At 37.2% G+C, this 21,909-nt stretch overlaps 1 protein-coding gene and 1 long non-coding RNA gene across 3 annotated transcripts; one reads left to right on the top strand and one right to left on the bottom strand.

Moving 5' to 3' along the window:
* Positions 1–552: 552 nt before the first annotated feature.
* Positions 553–19,546, bottom strand: LOC104105433 (putative late blight resistance protein homolog R1A-10). 2 transcript variants are annotated; one of them, XM_009613736.4, is made up of 3 exons: positions 19,382–19,546; positions 1,695–4,325; positions 553–943 (listed from the first exon to the last, which is right to left on the bottom strand). In XM_009613736.4, the coding sequence occupies exons 2-3, from the start codon at positions 4,306–4,308 to the stop codon at positions 939–941; spliced, it is 2,619 nt and encodes an 872-aa protein (XP_009612031.1). In that variant the 5' UTR covers positions 4,309–4,325; positions 19,382–19,546; the 3' UTR covers positions 553–938. The 2 variants fall into 2 exon arrangements, with proteins under 2 accessions (XP_009612031.1, XP_009612039.1); XM_009613744.4 differs by having other exon boundaries at positions 1,695–4,322.
* Positions 5,414–16,494, top strand: LOC104105425 (uncharacterized). Its single transcript, XR_011414406.1, has 4 exons — positions 5,414–6,179; positions 8,136–8,247; positions 8,753–8,816; positions 15,932–16,494. It is a non-coding gene; the product is annotated as an uncharacterized lncRNA (long non-coding RNA).
* Positions 19,547–21,909: the final 2,363 nt, after the last annotated feature.

The raw sequence follows: 21,909 nt of genomic DNA, 5'->3' as shown, positions 1-21,909 counted from the left end.
CACCATCGTTCTCCATTAGAAATACCGTTAGTAACTCCGCTTTTCTTTCTGACACCATCATCATCAATCACCATGAACAAACATTTAGGGTTTCTGCCACAAAAGGAGCTGAATTCCTCGAATTTAACCAGAAATATGCAAAAAATTGCCCAATTCAGCTTATTAGGGCTCTGATAGGATGTAAACTTTCATTGATTTACACTGATTATGAAGAACAAGTCACAGATGAATGAAGCGAGAAGAGGAATTGAGAATGGAAGAGGTGAAGTGAACAGAGAGAAAGCTCTAAGTATTTTGAGCTATGTAATATCAATTTCTACAACAAAATGAAATGTATGTGACAACTTATACTTCTAATTACCGACTACTAACAGATTACATTTATAAATAAAGAAATAACATAATTACCCCCGTAACTAACTAACAACTGAGGATTGTGGTGCAATTAACTAACTCTTTTACAAAAACACTCGTGATTGTTCCGTTAAATTTAACAAACTCCATTTTGAAGCCTGTTAATGGACACTAAAGCATAAGAAGTGCTCAGGATAATATAATAAGAACGAAAATAGATATACCTCTATGAGGTAAGGAACATTTGGGTTTAAAGCCCACATTATTACAAGGCACTCTACTTTTGTTTTTTCCTTAAGTTGTTGAACAATAAAAATCACCACCACTTTAACTAGAAAAACGAACAGTTCAAAAGATAAGAAAAGAAAAAACCAGCATATAACAAGCATTAAGATGCACCCATCTCTTGCTGAGTCTTGCTCTTGTGGATTTCTTGGGCAAAATTCACAAAGGGATGACAACACCTTATGTGACTCAGTCAGCTGCAGTTGGTACTTTCTGCAAATCCATTAGGATCTTCCTCTTTTTATTCATATATAATTTTCATCTGCACTCCAACAATCTTACCTCCCACCTTAGTAAGTTTAAACTGAAAGAACAGAACGTTAGAGTTAGAAACTCAGTACAACACATTCATATAGTTTAAAAGATGTAGGACATCTAACTTCAACTCAACATACTATTCAAGAGCGTTTTCCTCCTTATCGTAGATAAAGGAGGCAAACAAATTTTTTGTTTTCTGTTATGCAACAGATCAGATGCTGCTCTTTCAAAGTGATTGTCATTTTTAACTTATTTCTGTCAGCAATATCACACCAAAATTTGAAATCAGGACTCTTTTTTCACGTAATTAACAGGAACTGGGAAGAGCACAATTTCCTGGGAAACATAGTGTAAATACTTAGTTGAATATTACTAGGCTTATTTAGCTACATTTGCATATAATATAGGCTGCTTCCTTTTTCGATTTGGTTTTTTGACTGAGCCCTCAAAAGATGTAGGTAAGATGATCGTCTAATGAATTTCATTCTTGCTTCAAAATAATAGTTGGAAGAGCTCCAAAGAAATATTAGGTATTATGCGCAATGGTCGCTATACACCACTGTGAGCCTACACACCAGAAAAAGGCCCTAACTTGAAAATCACATGTAACAGACTTTATGAAATACTATTCTATACCATAGCTTGTTACGCTTCAAACAATATAACAGTCGTGCAGAAGAAATTTTAGTCGAATTTGAGTCGCCAAAAGGTGAATTCTCATCTAGTGGTAATTCAGCATAGTTTTCTATATTGGAAGTCAAACATTTAACGGATATAGAAAGTACACAGACACTTACATGTATTGAAGTCATTTACTTTAAGTTTGTCCCTTCCCAAAAGGTCTTGGAAATCCAGGATGCCCTTAAACAAATCCACAACGCGACGAGTACATCCATGTACCTCAATGAGCTCCAGCGTCTTACTAGTGTTAAATTCTTGAGGAATCTCTTTCAAAAATGAGCAGTCTCTGATTATTAGCTGCTCGAGGTTTGGGAAATGATCATTAGAGTCACTTTTCCAATACTGAAAATAGGACTGATCAAGGAGAAAGTACTTCAAGTTTTTAAATATCTCTGTTACTTTCCACTCATTGCCTTCAAAGGCCCACTTCTTCAATTGGAGCACCTCGAGATTGGGCAACTTCCCAATAATGGCCATGTACTCCCACGGCAGATGAGTGGTGGTAAGTTTCAACTTCTTGAGACTTGGTGGCAGAGAATCTTGACTTGTAAGCCTAAAGAACGGACAAGTCCTTGAAGGATAATTGTTATCTGCAATACTTAGTGCCTCGAGCTCATCTAAATATTTAAGATTATCTATCCATTCAGGATCCTTAGAGAAGTCATGCCTAGTGCTGCGAATAGCCAATTTTTTCACTTTCTTAATCCCTTCAATTACTTCCTTTGTGCAACAAGAAGGACTCAACCCAGAAACAGTCAGTAAGTTTCCCAGAACCAAACGCTCAACTTCATTCCCTGATATCAACCCAGGAGAACATAGAGATATGCCTCTTGCATAGAGATACCTTAATTGAGACATTTGCCAAATCTCTTTTTGATAACTTATATAGTTATTAGAAATCCCTGGACGTGGGCTAAAAATGAGAGTTTGTATATTCCAAAGATTGGAAATTGGTAGAATCTCAGACCAATCACCAGTCATCACAGCCAAATACCTAAGACGATAAAGGCCTCCTTTGAAAATATGGAACAAATCAACCATCATTCCCTCCAAATCCAGTACTCTTAGTCGTTTGAAAAGAAAAGGTTCTAAATCCATTTCAAACCAAAAAAAGCTACCCATAAAATAAAGAGAATGTGCTTTGCTATGGGTAAGATCAGCGGACCTCATGGAGGGATAAGAAACACTACCACTTGAATGAATTGACACCCACCTACGATCTTTAGGAAGATTTCTCTGTATTCCAGATGCAGAAATGGTGGCATCAGAAGTAACATACAAAAGATTCTCGCGTTCGGCTTCTCTCAAGCATAAATCATGAAAAAGATCATGAATCCTACATGTCTTGATATTTCCATCCAAACTTTGCTTGTCAATAATAACTAGATTTTTCCCAATAAGATCAAGTAAAACCTTGGCAGCCACTTTTTCCCATTCCTTGACCCCCTTTAGCTTTAAGAGTCCTTTTGCAACCCATAACCTTATCAACTTCTTCACAGAAATCTCTATGGCTTTTGGAAACACTCCAAAGTTCAAAAAACAAGCTTTCATATGAGAAGGAAGATGATTGTAGCTCAAATCGACCACTTCTAAACATCGTTGATAATCATCATTATTTACTAAAGAGCTCATATTTTTAGCTACTTTCTTCCACTCATCCAGTGTACTCTTGCTAGAGAGAATTCCAGCGACTGCAGTTATCATTAGCGGTAATCCTTTGCACTCTTTTACAACTTCCCTCCCAATCTCCTTAAATTCTACCGGGTAATCTCTTTTAGCAAACACCTTTTGGTGAAACAGATCCCAACTTTTATCTGGTTCCAGAAGATGCATCCTAATAACATCTTCAGGAGAGGTAGCGTGGTCAGCTACCGGCTGGTCTCGAGAAGTCAACACTAGTCGACTATTATTTTCACAATCTGGAAACCAATGAATCATCCTATTCCAAGCTTCTTTGCTCCATATGTCATCCACAATAATCAAATACCTTTCTACCTTCAAACTATTCTGGAAGATACCAGCTAAGTCTCCATCAGTTTTCTTATTAAGCTCTTCTTTCTTCGCAGTAGCATCTTGCAGAAGGTCTAGAAGCATCTTTCTAAAATTACAGTTCTCAGACACAGTAATCCATTTACGAATATGAAAGTATTGCTTAATAAAGGTATCCTGAAATATATCTTTGGCAAGAGTTGACTTACCTATGCCTGCCATCCCCACAACAGAGATGACTTCCAGTTTATTTGAGCGTCTCTTAAGTTTATTAATTATTCTATCTCTTTCAATGGTGCGACCCACCATATCGTCCTCAAGGATTGAAGCATGTGGTCGTAGAGAACTAGAACCATCGGTTGAAGAATTTCCAGCTTGCAAATTTTTGTTCTCCTTCTGCTTGATGAGCTGTGCCTTGACATAATCAATCTCTTGTGTAGCCTGCTGACAGAATTTACCAAACCTCTCGCTGGATTCAAATGGAAGGACTTCATTCTTCTCCGCGAATTGTTTCGCTAGTGATTCAACTTCATCTTCTGCTTCATATGCTACACCTTTGACTTTTACTTGCAAATCCGTTGTTGGTTCGCCATCAATGTTTTCAAGAGACTCTTGCAGAGAGCCAAACTTCTCATAGAGTAATTTCAAATGTTGTTTGTGACCTTGTAGGCATGATAAGTTGGACGTTAAAAGCTGCTCTATTGTTCCCATCACAGAATTTAGTGCAGCATAAGCAGCCATCTCTCTCTATAATTCTGCTGTGAAGGACATCCAGATTATAAATATTTGTAAATATAGCAATTTGCTAAACGTTGGCATTTAAAAATGATAGACAAGTTTTATAAATATCGACCAAAAGTGAAACTACATCACATTTAATAGCGGTTGTATACTTGTATTTCAAAATACTGATAGTTTCAAATCAAGATGCAAGATATATTGTTGAAGTTCCCTAACATTGTTTTTTGATAACCGTGGTGTCCGGGCCAGCTTGCGCGCACCTCGACTAATTCCACGGGATATCTGCCACCTCCCACCAGCAACAGGTATCAGATAACTCTATCCACCAAGGCTTGGATAGATAGGAAGAAATCACCTAGTATTTGCCTCCGTTGGGATTTGAACCTAAGACATGATGGTTCTCACCCACTTTATTGATCACTAGGCCACACCCTTGGGTGCTTGAAGTTCCCTAACATATAGCTATATTAATTGCTAATTGTAATTTGAATACAATAATCATCCTCCTTGCTGATTTCAAATTTATTTCATTAACTTTAGGTTCATAACAAACCAAATAGTTGTTAAGTATTTATTAAGAGACATGCATGTGACAAGACAACAACATACCCAGTATGATCTCACACGTGGGCATGCATGTGACAATACAACTCAAGAATTGTGATTTCATATACTACTTTGGTTTCAAAAATAATGAACCTTTTTTTCTTTTTAGTCAGTTAAAAAAAAGTGACCCATTTCTAAATTTGGAAAGAATGTAACTTTAAACTTCTTATTTTACCCATAATGAGATGATTTATAGTCACGCAAATATCTATAGATTTTTTTGGACCGCAAATTTCAAAAGTTTTCTCTTTAATTAAACTCCGCGCACAGTCAAATAAGTTCAAACAAATTAAAACGGAGGGGGTAATACTTTTACAAATAATAGCATTGTTGCTAACACTCTCTTCAATGTTTGAATGTTCACCCAAATATAATGTCTATCAAGGAAAATATTGGCTCCAAATATAAAGTAAACAGTGTTAATACTATAATATGTTTTAATGAAGACAAAATGATTAGTTTTGATCAGGGGCGGATTTAGGGGTGGAAGGGGAAAAATTACAATGTATATATAAGGCAAAGTCTGTTTTTTACCTTTATATATTAAGTTTTGAACCCTCTTGACACAACCCAAAAGTATAGCCTAGTGGTCAAAGGGGTTCAAAATCTTTGAAATGCCATAGGTTCAATTCCCATTAGGTTCAACTCCGCCACTGGTTTTGATACTGATTAGTATAAATTATCCTTGCAGGAGAAATTAGTCAATTGATTAGGCAGCCCACAAGTGTCAAGAAGTCCATGAAGATCATAAGAAGAGGAAGCTTCCCAGCCCAAAACCAGTCAAGACTCGAAGCAAATTCAGAATATTTAAATCAAAGTCTGGTTGATTCAAATGAAGCAAAGAATAATTACCAAAGTCAGTTGAGATTATTGAAGTCACTTCAAGTATCAAACTGAGTGTATTTAACTCCCTCGTTTCACTCGTAAAATTGGTTCCAAGTTCCAACATTCTCCATTAGGGCTAATCAAGTCAATTCCCTCATTAATGTAAGGAGCGGGCTCATTCAAATCATTGAAGATATTGGGGAAAGGCCACAACGTCTAGCTTTTCCTTGCCTATAGTATTCTCTTTTATTTTCTATTAAGCACTATAATCTTGTATAGTGATTGTATCAAAAAACAAAAGAGAAAGGTGAGAGTGAGTTGGGTATGGAAGCCAAAAGGAAGCAAATGTAGTTGTAGAAAGAAAGAACAGATTATTACAAGACATGGCGAGAACTATGTTTGTAGAAAGTTCTATCCCAACCTAATTTTGGGCTGAATCTGTAAGTACGACTTGACACATTTTAAATCGATGTTTAATCATACTAATTCTTAAGAAAACTCCATATGAGTTATGAAAAGGAAAGAAGTCAAATGTCAGCTACTTTCATCGCCTTTGTTAGCAAGTATTTCATACTCAACAACGGTAAGAACAATCTCGGAAAGCTTGATCCAAGAAGTGATGAAGGAATATTTATGGATTTCTCCATATCTAGCAGATCATACAGATTATTCAACAAAAGAACCTTACATGTGGAGGAATCAGTTCATATTGTTGCAGTTTCTTTCCAAAAGACAATAACATAACTGTTGATGAACTAGATATACTTGCTCCTCAAAATATTAATACTCCTGATCAAGAAGAAAATGAAGTTGAGAATTGTATCGACCCAATTAGTTGTTTTGAGTTTTAGCACTCCGTTTTGTGATCCAAGACTTGAGTAGCTTCATTTGATGTTTTATGGCGTGTGTGGTTGATTTTAATTTCAAGAAGTCCGGGTGTATTTTAAAAGAAGAATTCTCTTTTTAGAAACCTAAGTTGCTATAGTTGACTAAGGTCAACATTCTTAGTAAATAATCCCGAATTGATATTTTGATGGTTCCTTTAGTTTCGTATGATTTGATCTTGTATTATGTTTGGTTTGGGCCTCGGTGACCTGTGGTCATTTCGGCACTTCTCGTCGAAGTTGTTTTTTATGTTATGATCTCTCGAGCAAGTTTGAATAGACTACATTGACTAGTTAGGATAATTGGAGCGGCTCGGGTGAGTTTCGGATTGTTTTTCGAATATTTTTGCACTCATCGCAGCAATATTCTTCTGCTGGTATGCAGTGCTTCGCGATCGCGGAGGAGGTCTCGCAATCACATAGGGTGTTTGGGCTCATCAGGAAATTACCCTACGCCAACGCTGAAGGTTTGGGGAAATGACCTTTATGAACTCGAAGGCTTCCAGCACTGACCTTCGCGAATGCGACAAGGGTGTCGCAAACACGATGCACCTCGAGCCCAGGGGTATAAATAGTGTTAAAAATTCGGATTTAGCCATTTTCACCATTTTTGAGACCTAGACCATGGATTGGGGCGATTTATTAGAGGAATTTTACCTCAACTTCAAAGGTTAGTAATTTTAACTAAGTTTTGACTTATTATCATAATTCCCCATAGATTTAACCCCTATAGCAAGCATTTTAAAGTGTAGATAATGAGTTTTTGGATCTGAACTTAAGAGAGTGAATTTTGAAATTTGGGACCTTAATTTGAGGTTGGATGTTGAATCTAATTACATATTTGGATTCGGGGATGAATGAGTAATTGAGAATCAGTCCCGTTTTTTGGATTTGGACCAAGTGTGCCAGGGTTGACTTTTTGTTGACTATTGAGAATTCACCAAAGATTGAAGCTTTATTGATTGGCGTATTTTCTTTAGCATTATTTGACTTTCTTAGACCGTATTTGGATAGGTTTTGGTTGTTTGATTGAGGATTTTAAAGGAAAAGCAGTATTTGAGGGTTAAAGCTTTATCGGCAGAAGGTAAGTCTCTTGTTTAACCTTGTAAGAGAGAATTTTTCCCCTAAGTGACTTATGTGCTATGTGTTATTTGTATTGGAGGCTACGTATATGCGAGGCAACAAGAGTATATACTTGTGCTTGTATTTTTTTACCATGTCCGGGTAGCTTAAGCCTTTAATATGCCTTGTTTGGATCAAATGAGTTACTTTCACATGCTTCTTTGGCTTCCAGGGCTACTTGGCTATTTTTATTCAAGTTAAAGACCATGATTAGAAGTATAATTATGTAATGAGTATTTTGGGCTTTTGAGATATGTTGTTTTACATGATTAGCCGTAGATATCTCTTATTCTTGTAAAAATTTATCTGCAATCTCTATTTTATTGTCATGGTGTAACTTATTATATTATCTCATGTGCATACACTTAAGTTGGAAGTTGGATATTGTAGAGAGATTTGAGGACTTTTGACCCTATGGACACTATGAGCGGATATAAATTATTGCTTGCGATCTACTTGATTGGATCGACGCTCGGATTTGGATCCATCCCTTCGGAATCAGGTGATTGCCCATGGTTAATACTAGCCTTGTGAGCCTAGGCACTCAGATTGGTGCTTGGTTGGACACATGGACTTATGTCAGGCACATAAATTTGTGTTTGCGTTGCATTGAGAGTGAGTCCAAAGTATGCATAGACATCCTAGACACATCTAGAAGCATGCATATAAAATGCTAAAATGATAAGTATCTTGTTTACATGTTATTGTTGATGCCTTTCGTTCCTTACTTGGCTCTTTACCTTAGATGCATGTTTAATATTCAGTTTTGAACTCTTATGTCGGAAAAGTATGTCTAATTCTTTATGATATTTGCTCTTTTATCTCTTGTACTTGTTTAATGATATTATGCCATATTTCTCGCTTATTTATGATGTTATCTTGATTATTGGGCTATTAATAAGTGTCATTATCGATGCCTCGCTACTACTTCTTCGATGTTAGACTTAATACTTAATGGGTACACATGATTATTGTACTAATCCTACATTTCGGTATATTTTATGCAGATTCTGAGGCAGGGGCTAGCGCTACTCACCCAGCTGTGTAGGCTTATTTGTTGGAGACTTCATGGTTAGCTGTTTTACTTTACTTGATCCGCACCACATGGAGTCCCTTCTCTTGACTGTCTATTCCCGTCTGTTTATTTCCTTCTTATCAGACAGATGTTTGGATTATATTTGTATACTCTATTTAGATGCTCGTGCACATGTGACACCGAATTTTGAGATGTATTGTATATGGTTGTTGTCGTGTTTAGACACCGTATAGATTTATATATCTTATTACGTTGTTTTGAGACTTATTCTCATATTATTTATATTATGACTCTATTAATTTAAGTAAAGTATGTTATTATTATTGATTTTGGGTGTTGCTTGCCTAGTAAATGGAGTTAGGCGCTATCACGACCTTTGGTCGGATTTTAAATCGTGACAAGTTTGTATCAGAGCACTAGATTCTAAGGATCTTACAAGTCACGAGTAGGCCAAATAGGGTTTTACGGATCAGTACGGAGATGTCACATATGGTGAGAACACACTCTTTGACATTAGTTGGTGCCAGAGAGGTTGTAACACCGGCCGGAGCCGGTGGGGGTAGGGCCCGAGGCAAGGCAGGAGCTCCCATTAAGGGTCGCATAATTGCACCTAGAGGTGGAATGGCTTGTGGTTGTTAGGGTGCTACATCAACGGACCCATCCATGGATCGAGAGGAAGGTCTAATTAGGGAGCAAGTTGAGATTTCTATAGGGCTTGTTGATACGCCCAAGGAGGCTTTGGCCAAGATGGTCAGTTTCATTAATTCTATGACTCAAACTTAAGCGGTTTCAGTTGCCCCAATGACTTCTCAAGTTGGAGGGGGGTCTCAAACCCTAGGTACTTCACAGGTGGTAGCTCCGCCGTTATTTCATCCCGCGATGTCTGCCGAGGAGCAGAAGAGGATGGACCGGTTTCAAAGACTGCACCCTACTCACTTTGATGGTGGTCCCATAGAGGATACCCATGATTTTCTTGACAGATGTCGTAAGGTGCTTCATAGGGCTTGGTAGAGTCCAATGGAGTGGACTTCACTACATTTTAGCTGACAGGGTTGACTAAGAAATGGTGCTAGACCTATGATTAGGGTAGACCAGTAGGTTCATCTCCTCTTACATGGACTAGTTCTTGCATCTTTTTCTGGAGAAGTACATCTCGCTCACAAGGAGGGATGAGCTGAGGGGTCAGTTTAAGCTTCTTCAGAAGGATTGTGTGTCAGTGAATAAGTATGAGAGGAGATTCACAGAGTTGTTCTGTCATGCGGCTTTTTTGATCCTCGCCGAGGCTGAGAAGGCGAGGAGATGTATTGAGGGTTTGAGTTACGATAGTAGGGTTGCTATGGCTAGAGGGTCCGAGATTGGTACTACATTTCATCAGGTAGTTGAGATTGCGCAGAGGATTGAGCGCATTCGCATTCAGGTTAGAAAGGCTATGATGATAGAGAAGAGGCCTCGACGTTCTGAGAGTTTCAGTGCTGCTTCGTCAAAAGGTAGAGGTCATTTTGGGGGAGGTCATTTCAGCAAGCCAGTGCATTCTAGTCATCATCCCGCACATGGTACTCTGGCATCCAGTGAGTTCATATCGCACTCCTTTTACTCAGGTTCTTCAAGTGGTTATTTGGGTCATCACGGGCAGACTCAGTTTCAGCATCCTTCATATGCTAGAGGTTGTTACGAGTGTATAGAGTTGGGCCATGTGAGGAAGTATTGCCCTATGCTTGTTAGAGGCCCATCATAGAAGAGTTCTCAGGTTGTGGTCCCCATACTAATTGCTACACCACTTTCAGAGGTGAAGGCCATACAGTGAGGGGTCATCCTAGAGGTGGAGGTTAGACATGAGGTGCTCCATCTAGATGTTATGCTTTTCTGGGTAGACATGATAAAGATATTGATTTCTGCATTGATTTGGTTCCGGACACTCAGTCTATTTCTATTCCATCATATCATATGGTTCCACCTGAGTTAAAGAAATTGAAAGAGCAGTTGCAAGATTTCCTTGGGTTCATTAGACCAATTGTTTCTCCTTGGGTGTGCTAGTGTTAATTTTAAAGAAGAAAGATGGTCTATGAGGATGTATATTGATTATCGTCATTGAACTAGGTTACTATCAAGAACAAGTATCCATTGGCTCATATTGATGATTTGTTTGATCAACTTTAGGGTGCCTAGGTATTCTCCAAGATTGGCGTGAGATCGGGTAATCATAAGGTGAAGATTAGGGCATCAGATGTCCGTAAGACAACTTTTCATACTCGTTATGGTCTTTATTAGTTTTTGGTGATGTCTTTTGGTTTCACTAATGCTCTAGCGGATTTCATGGATTTGATATATCACACATCGTACTGGAGTGTGATGGATGAAATGGAAGCTTGCATTCAGTGTTTTATGTGATAATAATATGCCGCCAAGACTTAAGGATAAATTTTACAGAGTGTTGGTTCGACCAATTACGCTATATGGGGCTGAGTGTTGGTCAATCAAGAACTCCTTAGTAGAAAATAAAAGTAGCAGAAATGAGGATGTTGAGATGGATAAGTGGGTGTACTAGGAGAGATAGAGATAAGATTAGGAATGAAGCTTTTCGGGACAAAGTGGGAGTGGCCTCTATGGATTACAAGATGCAGGAGTTGAGACTGAGATGGTTCGGGCACGTAAAGAGGAGAAGTATTGATGCTCTTATTAAGAAGCATAAGAGGTTGGCCATGGCGGGTTTGAAAAGAGATCGAGGTAGGCCAAAGAAGTACTAGGGAGAGGTGATTAGGCAGGATATGACACGGCTTCAGCTTACTAAATACATGACCCTTAATAGGAGGGTGTGGAGGTCAATGATTAAGAAGGAAGGCTAGTAGGTAGTTGAAAGTTAACCAGTAGTTTTAGAAACACTTATATTCCTTCATATTCTTAGATCTATATCACGGCATGGGGTTTAGTTCGCTTTAGTTATCGTATTCCTTGTTGTTACTATTTGGTACTTCTTCTTCACCCTTTCTGAGCCGAGTGTCTATTGGAAATAACAGTTTTACCTTTACTAGATAGGGATAAGGTCAGCGTACACACTACCCTCCCCAAACCCCACTTGTGTGAATATACTGGGTTTGTTGTTGTTGATGAACCGAGTGTTCAAGCCTTATATATTTTGGTTTACTCTTGTAGAGTTGAGGAGCATGAGCAACACTTGAGAGTTGTACTTCAGACTTTGAAAGATCGTCAACTTTATGCCAAGTTTTCGAAGTACGAGTTCTCGTTAGATTCGGTTGTATTCTTGGGTCATATTGTATCTAGAGAGAGTATCAAGGTTGATCCTAAGAAGATTGAGGCAATTCTAAATTGTCCTAGACCTACTTCAGCTTCAGAGATTCGGAGTTTCTTGGGTTTAGCAGGTCATTATAGTTGTTTCATATAGGGATTTTCTTCTTTTGCAACTCTATTTACTTAGTTGACTTACAAGGGTGTTTCTTTCGGATGGTTAGACTATTGTAAGAAGTGGTATCTGAAGCTCAAGGTTGCTTTAACTATCGCTCTAGTGTTGGTGTTGCCCTCAAGTTTGGGGCCTTATACCGTGTATTGTGATGCTTCGCATATTGATCTTGATGCAGTTTTGATGTAGGATGGTAGGGTGATTGCCAACGCGTCTCGGCAGTTGAAGATTTACGAGAAAATATCTAGTTCATGATTTGGAGTTGGCAGCTGTTAGAGGCATTACTTGTATGGCGTGTCTTGCGAGGTGTTCACCATTCATTGCAACACTTGTTCAAGCAAAAGGATTTTAATTTAAGGCAATAGAGGTGGTTTTAGTTGCTTAAGGATTATGGTATCACTATGTTATATCATCCGGACAAAGCGAATATGCTAACAGATGCTTTGAGTAGGAAGGTGGAGAGTATGGAGAGTTTGGATATAATTCCAGATGTGGAGAAGCCTTTGGCTAAGGCTCTTCAGGCCTAGCCGAACTGATATGTGAGATTGGATATTTCTGAGCCTAATAGGTTCTTGCTTGTGTTGTTGCTCAGTCGTCTTTGTTGGATCGTATTAAGGCTCGTTATTATGATGATCCTCATTTGTTGGTGCTTACGGATACGGTGTAGCGATGTTGTGTAAAGAAGGTGGTTATTAGAGATGATGGTGTATTGCGGCTTCAAGGTCGCCTTTGTGTTCAGAATGTTGATGGATTAAGAGAGTTGATTCTTGAGGAGGCTCATAGTTCGTGGTATTTTATTCCTCCAGGTGATACAAATATGTATCGCGATTTGAGACAGTATTATTGGTGGAGGAGGATGAAGAGAATTGTGGAGCATGTGTTGTGGTGTATGGATTGTTAGCAGGTCAAGTATGAGCATAAGAGACCGAGTGGTTTACCTCAGAAGATAGATATTCTGCAGTGGAAGCGTGAGCGCATCACTATAGATTTTATGGTAAGGTTACCATGGATATTGAGGAGACTTCATGCTATTTGGGTCATTGTTGATAGATTGACCAAGTCCGCATATATTATTCTAGTGTCGACTATTTATACTTCGGAGAAGTTGTCTTAGATCTACATTTGTGAAAATGTTCATTTGCATCGTGTGCGTATTTCCATCATTTAAGAATGTGGTACTCAGTTCACGTCATACATTTGGAGAGCAGTTCAGCACAAGTTGGGTACACATGTGGATCTTAACATGACTTTTCATCCGTAGATCATCTCGATCTGAGCGGACTATTCAGAGTCTCAAGGACATGTTGAGAGCTTGTGTGATTGACTTTGGAGATCATTCAGATTAGTCCTTATTGTTGGTGGAGTTTTCATACAACAACTACTAGTCCGGCATTCAGATGGCACCCTATGAGGCTTTATATTGCAGGCGGTGTCGATCGCTAATTGGTTGGTTTGATCCTAGTGAGGCGAGGTTGGTAGGTACAGATTTGGTTCGGGATGTCTTAGATAAGGTGAGATTGATTCAGGATCATCTTCGGGTAGCTTAGAGTCGGCAAAAGAGTTATGCAGACAAGAAGGTTCACAATGTGTCTTTTATAGAGGGTAAGAATGTGCTTTTGAAAGATAGGTCGCACATTTTGGACTACAGCACGGTGCAACTTGAGAATTTGACTTATAAAAAAGAGTCGGTAGCTATTCTAGATAGGCATGTTCGAAAGTTGAGATCTAAGGAGATTGCTTCAATGAAGATGCTATAGAAGGGGCAGCTCAGAGAGAAGGCTACTTATGAGATCGAGTCCAATATGAGGAGTAGATACCTGCGTCTTTTCAACAGTTTAGGTACATTTCTAGTCCGTTCGAGGACGAATATTTCTTTAAGAGGTGAATAATGTAACAACCCAACTAATCATTTTGAGTTTTGCACTCCGTTTTGCAATCTGAGACTTCGAGTAGCTTCAATTGATGTTTTATGACCTACGTGTATGGTTGGTTTCGATTTTTAAGAAGTCCAGGTGTGTTTTAAAAGAAGAATTTTTTAGAAGCCTTAAGCTGCTAGAGTTGATGAAGGCCAACATTCTTAGTAAACGACCCTGGATTGGTGTTTTGAAGGTTCCCTTAGCTTCGTATGATGATTTTGAACTTGTATGTATATTTGGTTCGGGTGACCCATGGTTATTTTGGCACTTCTACTCAAAAGATAGAAATTTGAAGTTAAGAACTTTTGAAGTTCTCGAATTGATGGTTGATTCCTTGTTTTGATTTTTTTTAATGTTATGATCCCTCGAGCAAGTTTGTACACACTACATTGACTAGTTAGGACAATTGGACGGGGTCGCGGGGAGCTCAGGTGAGTTTCGGGGTGGTTTCTAGCCATTCTTGCACTTAATGTAGCAGTTTTCTACTGCTGGTATGCAGTGCTTTGTGATCGCGGAGAAGGTCTCGCGATCATAGGGTGTTTCTGCTCAGCGGGAAATCTCCTTTCACGAACGCATAAGGTAGGTCGCGAACGTAGAATTTCTAGGGGAAATGACCTTCGCGAACGCGAAGGCTTCCAGCACTGCCTTTGCAAACGCGACAAGAGTGTTGCGAACGCGATGCACCTAGAGCCCAGGAGTATAAATAGTATTGAAAATTGGGATTTAGCCATTATCCACTCTTTTTTAGACCTAGACCATGGATTGAGGTGATTTTTGAGAAGATTTTCACCCCAACTTTAAAGGTTAGTAATTCTAACTAAATTTTGACTTATTATCATGATTCTCCATAGTTTTTAACCCCTAAAGCAAGGATTTTAATGTGTAGAGAATGTGTTTTTGGATTTGAACTTAAGAGAGTGAATTTTGGGAGTTGGGACCTCAATATTAGGTCGGACTTTGAATCTAATTATATATTTGGATTTAGAGATGAATGAGTAATCGGCAATCGCTTCGATTTTGGATTTGGACGAAATTGAGAGTTCATTAAAGATTAAACCTTTATTGATTAAAGGTATTTCTTTTAGCAATATTTGACTTTCTTAGACCATATTCGGCTAGGTTTTGGTTGTTTGATTGAGGATTTCAAAGGGAAAGCGGTATTTGAGGGTTGAAGCTTTGTCTGTAGAAGGTAAGTCTCTTGGCTAGCCTTGTAAGAAAGAATTTCTCCCCTAGATGACTTATGTGCTATGTGTTATTTGTACTGGGGGCTATGTATATACGAGGTGACGAGCGTATATAAATGTACTTGTATTTTTTACCATGTCTGGGTAACTTATGCCTTTATTATGCCTTGTTTGGACTAAATAATTTACTTTCACATGCTTATTTGTCTTCCATGACTACTTGGCTATTTTTATTCACATTTGAGACCATGATTCCCACTTTGTGAGATTTTACTAGGTCGTTGTTGTTGTTGTTATTGTATTTGAGACCATGATTAGAAGTATAGTTATGTAATGAATATTTTGGGCTATTGGGATATGTTGATTTATATGATTCAGGAGCCTCAAGTCGCATGGTGAACAGTCATAGTTTGTTGACTGATGTTAAGACACTTGATAAAAATAAAGGTGGCAAGGTGCATTACCTACTGGAAATGTAGCTCATGTCACGAATGTAGGTTCGGCTTATGTTCGTAAGAACCTAAAATTAACTAAGGTACATACATGGCTTCAAATACAATCTCCTGTCTGTCTCAAAGCTAACAAAGGAGATGAAGTGGGTAGTCATGTTCTTTCCTGATTTCTTTATTTTTCAGGATCTCTTCGGTGGACAGGTGAAGAAATAGGTAGAGAGGAAGATGGTTTTTATGTCTTCAACTCCAACTCAGGAAATGAAGGTGGATTACAAGTATCAGGTGTAGAAGTCAAGAGTTCAATTTCAAGATTAATGCATAACTTTAAATACAATAAAAGTTCGTAGAGTAATAAATGTAGCTTTATGGAAGAGGAGGTTAGGACATGTTCCTTTAGATACTATGAAGAAACTAAACGACTTTCAAACTGTTGGATGTAATGATGTTGCCAAGCATTGTATTGTCTGTCCATTGGCTAAACAAAGCAGATTGCCTTTTCCTTTGAGTACTATAGTTTCTGGTTCTTGTTTTTATATAATTCACGGTGAAGTGTGGGGTCCTTACAGAGTTCCTACTTATGATGGAAAGAGATATTTTCCGACTTTGGTAAATGATCATTCCTGATATACATGGGTCTTTCTTTTGCCTACTAAGGCTGAAGTGATTGTTTCTCTTAAATCTTTCTTTTTCATGGTTAAGAATGTTTATCCTTCTTCATTTTAAAAAAAAGAATGTTTATCCTTCTTCTGTGAAATATTTAAGGTCTGCAATAGGTGTGAAATTTATATCTCATAAATGACTAAGTTACTGCAGACGCTAGGCATTGTTCATCAAAGTTCTCGTGTGAACACTTCACAACAGAATGGAGTAGCTGAGAGAAAACACATGTATATATTGGAGGTGGCAAGAGCACTCAGGCTCCAAGCTGCAGATCCATTAAAATTCTGGGAAGAATGTGTCATCACTGTTGTGTATATCATCAATAGACTTCCATACAATATACTTAAAAGCAAATATCTATTTGAGGTTATGTTTAGTCATTCATCTTCTTTGAATCAGATGAAGGTTTTTGGTTGTTTGGGGTATGTGATTGAGGTTATGAAGGCATACAAATTCTCTCCAAGAGTTGCAGTCTTTCTTCGGTATTCTGTTACTCAAAAAGGTTACAAAATGTTTGGAGTTGATTCCAAAGAGTTTATAGTTAGCAGGGATGTAATGTTCAAGGAAAATGTTCAAGAATCTTAGCACAACAGATTCTTCTTTATTTCTTGTTTTAAATTTTGTATATGTTCTTCATTCAGGAGATGCAAGGCACAGTCCTATCTAGTCCCTTGAAGTTCATCCTACTGACATTCCTAATACTAATGATGTTCTTGTGTCTGCTCCATCTAATGATGATCCAGGTGTTCCTATGATTGCAGATTCAGCAATTCCAATTGCATCTACATATCCTCCCAATGAAAGCAGAAAATCAAGTAGAGCTACTATACCTCCCATCTGGACGAATGACTAAATTACTCCTGCTCATTGTTGCTATCCTATCTCAGACTGTGTGAGCTATGCAAATGTGTCCCCCCAGTATGGCACTACACTAGCCACCTACTCAGCTATAGTTGAACCAACTTCCTATACTAAAGCAGTCAAAGATGCCAAATGGATTGAAGCAATGGAGGCTGAGATCTCTGCACTGGAGAAAAATAACACATGGAGCATTATAGAACTTCCTCTAGGGAAGGTTGCTATAGGCTGCAACTGGGTGCTCAAGGTTAAGTACATGGCCTCAGAGGCTGTGGAGTGATATAAAGCTAGGCTTATAGCTAAAGGTTACAACCAACAGGAGGGACGAGACTACACTGAAACCTATTTCCCTATGGCCAAGATGGTCACAGTAAGGTCAGTGTTAGCAATAGCAACAACCAAGAATTATTGCATCTTTCAAGTGGATGTACACAATGTTTTCCTTCAAGGAGATCTCCTAGAGGAAGTATACATGGATATTTCACAAGGATTTGTTAGCCAGGGAAGGAAGCAGAGAGTCAAAACTATACAAGTCCTTATATGGACTCAAGCAAGCTCCCATGCAGTGGAATAAGAATCTAACAGATGCTTTGTTACAACTTGGATTCACTCAAAGTCACTTCGACTATTCACTCTTTACAAAGGAGGTGCAGGCTGAATTGGTCGCGGTGCTAGTGTATGTTGATGATCTCTTAATAACAGGCAGTGATTCTGGTTTGATCATGAAGACCAGAAATGATCTGAAGCACAAGTTCAAAATGAAAGATCTGGAAGAACTTAAGTTCTTTTTGGGAATAGGATTTGCTAGATCAAGAAATGGAATTGTAATTAACCAGAGAAATTATGCACTAGAACTGATGGCAGAAATGGGACTTAGTAGTGCTAAACCAGCTGGTACACCTCTGGAAACTAATGTGAAGTTGACATCTGTTGAATATGACAACTTCATCAGCAGGAACTCATCTGAAGCATAGCTTTTTCTATCTGAATGGAGATGTATTATATGGGGGGTGGCTAGCTAGGTTGAAGGAAGAGAGAAAGAGAATGCATTAATATGGGTCAAAACTAATCCTTAATCTGTAGGTGTGCGTTTATGTTGAAAAATACTACTATAACATTAAATAAATATGTTATTTTTGAAATAAATCAGAAGTGATGATACGTTCAATAATAGTCTTAATTAAGTGTTGTAGCATGTAAAAATCTCTTTTCTTCTCTCTCTTTCAGGTGAAACATATACTCAAAAAAGTGGAAAAGGAAAAAACAAAAAAGAATTACTAACACTACCATTTCCAAGATATTTCTTAGTTTTGATATTTATTTAAATTAAATGATTGGTATGGTTTATAAGTTAAGGTTAAATCTATATCAAGTGAACAATGCACACCTCCTGATATGCTATTAATATAGTTATATTAATATTCTGAATTCTTACAAATCAATTTCGTAATAGTATTGTTACTTGATTGATCTATGACTGAAAGTAAATAAAGAGACAAATAATACTTGATCCGGGCTAACAGATGCATCATTCTTGAGCGTTCAGGATCTACTATTTCGTAATAATAAAGTTATCCACAAATTCTGCTAAGATTTTGATTCATCACTTTAAGGCAAGTCTGACTTACCATCTGATCACGTATTTACATTTACATGATCACTCAGTTGCTTACTGAAACAAATAAAAAGAGAGAGATAAACCTAAGCAAGGGAAATTGGTTTAACGAGGTGTTCTATGACTAAGAAATATTAGCTTCCATTGAGAATTAAGGTACATAATTAAAGAGGTTTTAGAAAGAAAGAAAAAAAGAATCAATGGTAATGTTGGCATAAATCATGATTTAATCACATGCGATCTCTTTTTGGTATGAAATATTCAATCACTTTTGAAAGTAAACAACAAATCAACTTCGACCATCAAACAACAATCACATACAAATCCAGAAGAACCAAAGGACAAGTTATCCAGTGTACCGCAAGGTAATGAATATAAAATATTTTACTAAAGTAAATACGAAGTCTGAAAAATGGAGATTATGTAATCATAAGAAACAAAGAAATTTCAGTAGAGATTTTCTTAAACTGGCAAAGCGTACAAAGTTTGGGAGAACTTACACGAAGATGAACTTCCAAATGGCTGATGCAACTTTTGGGTGAAGTGAATGTGCTTCTTTCCCTCTGTTGCTGCTCCTTTAATTTGGTTAGCAGATTCCAGTGTTGCTGTGAGCTTTACCCCATTTTGTATTTCTTTTTATTTTTTTGCAACAATTATTTGTTTCAATGATTATTGTTTGACTATTTTGTGTGTATACGGATTCGGCTTCTCTTATTTTTTATTGTCTTCATTTTTTAAATTTTTTGTCTGAATATATATATATATATATCCCATTTTAAAATAAACGATTTAAATTTAATTTACTAAAACAAGATAATTGATATTCCATAAATTTTCCAAAACTTTTGGCAATCCCACAATTTTAGCTACAGATTATCTCATCCATAAATATATTAAAAATCTTAAACTCTCAATCTGAATCTATCCATATTTTAATGTTAGGAAAATCTTAAGTATCAATAAGACATGGCCTCGAATTTACTAAAATTTAAATAATGATAGATTCAATATAAAACACACACTTATCTATATCTATGTATCAATCTATTTATCTATCTATAATATATTAAAAATATGGGTACTTTTAGCGAAATGTTGTTGATCGTTTTTACCTATTAACAATTAGAGTCCACATGGATAAAATAGTTATTTTATTATTTATTAATATTTAGGAATAGTCATTAAATATATTTATAATATTTAAAAATTCAAAATCATCTAATTTTTTAATCAAATTATTCCTTATTTAAACTAGGTAAAAAATCTTAATATTTAGAACACAATTAAATTTTTACCATATATAAGTTTTATTTTTTTAAATAACTCCCAATCATATTTTTAATACAAAAGCTTTCTAACACCGAACCACAAGAAATTTCTTTCTCTTAACACCCTTTCAACATTAATATTCGTCAATTATTAATAGAAACATCATGTTATGTGAAATATACGGTTGTAACGACTCGATAGGTCATTTTGAGATTTAGCCTTTATTTATGTGTTCTGAGACCTCGATTAGCTATGTTTAGCATTTTTCGATTTGCGTACACAGTCAGAGTCTTTTTTCGGAATTTTTTATGTGAAAAAATTATTAAGAAAACGTGAATTTGTGGCTTTAAAATGACTTGAGTTGACTACGGTCAATATTTTGTGTAAACGGAACCAGATCAGTATTTTGGTAGTCTCAATGGGTTCATATCGTAATTTGGGATTTGGCGTATGCCCGAAATTGAATTCGAAAGTCGCTAACTTGTTTTGACTCATTTTGCCGAAAACAAGCATTTTTTTTTAACTTAAAGAATTACTAAGTTTGACGTAAGTTGACTTCTTAACTAACGGATTCGAATTTTGATGTTAAAACTTGGAATAGTTCGGTATTACTATTTGAAACATGTTTGCAAAATTTGGTTCAATTTGGAATTGATTTGACATAATTCAGACACTTAAACGTGATTTTAGTGTTCTTGAGTTTTACTTTGAAAATTCATTCGTAGATTTAGATATTATTTTGGTGATTTGATTGCGCGAGCAAGTTTGCCTGATGTTATTACACTTGTGTGCGTATTTGGGTTGGAGCCCGAGGGGCTCAAGTAAGATTCGAACATGTTTCAGATGAGTTTTGCAAAGGAAAGGTCTGCTGGTGCAATACCATTGTTAGTGTTATGTTGCAAATCTCGCATTTGCGAGGTCTGGCTCACAAATGCGAGCCTCGCTTTTATGAACAATGATTCGCATTTGCAAGCATCGGCTAGGTTGGGTGAGCTTCGCATTTGAGAGAATTTCTCTCATTTGCATACGCTGGACCTTCGCAATTGCGATCACTGGCTACTGGGTGCTGCTTTGTTTTTGCGAAGAGTTTGGTCACATTTGCGAGGGCTGTAGGTTCGCATTTGCGACCAAAATGACACAATTGCGATGACTGTTCTTCTGAGACAGGGTTCACATTTGCGACCCCTTTCTCTCATTTGCATGTTCCCAATTGCAAACAAGAAATTGAAATTGCGATATCTGCAGCTAGGTAAAATAGGGGAAAAACGGGACTTAGCTCATTTCTCACAATTTCTCAACCCTAAACACCCTAGAGGTGATTTTTCATGAGACCTTTCTTCCTAAATTCATTGGTAAGTGACTTTAATCCATTTCTTTTCAATTACCCATTATATTTAATGATATTTCAACATCAAATTTAAGATTTCTATGGTAGAAATTAGGGATTGGGAATAATTGAGAATTTTTGTAAATTTGAGATTTAGGCCGCGAATTAAGGTCAAATTTTGAAACAAATCACATAACCGGGATCGGGGGTGAATGGATAATAGGAGTTTTATCCGAATCTCAATTTTGACCAAGCGGGTCGGGGTGACTTTTGTTGACTTTTTCAAAAATGATTGAAATTGAACCTCTTTCATTTATAGGTAGTTTTTAAAGCTTATTTTGAATCATTTGGTCAATAATTTGGTTAGTTTGAAGGCTTGTTCAAATGGCAAGGCCGTGGTTGGTTGATTGCTTGAGTTGTGAAGTGAGGTAA

Source organism: Nicotiana tomentosiformis, chromosome 2 (assembly GCF_000390325.3).
Source record: "Nicotiana tomentosiformis chromosome 2, ASM39032v3, whole genome shotgun sequence".
Classification (NCBI taxonomy): Eukaryota; Viridiplantae; Streptophyta; class Magnoliopsida; order Solanales; family Solanaceae; genus Nicotiana; species Nicotiana tomentosiformis.
The sequence above is the reverse complement of the archived record's forward strand: the minus strand, read 5'-3'. Positions and strand labels throughout refer to the sequence as shown.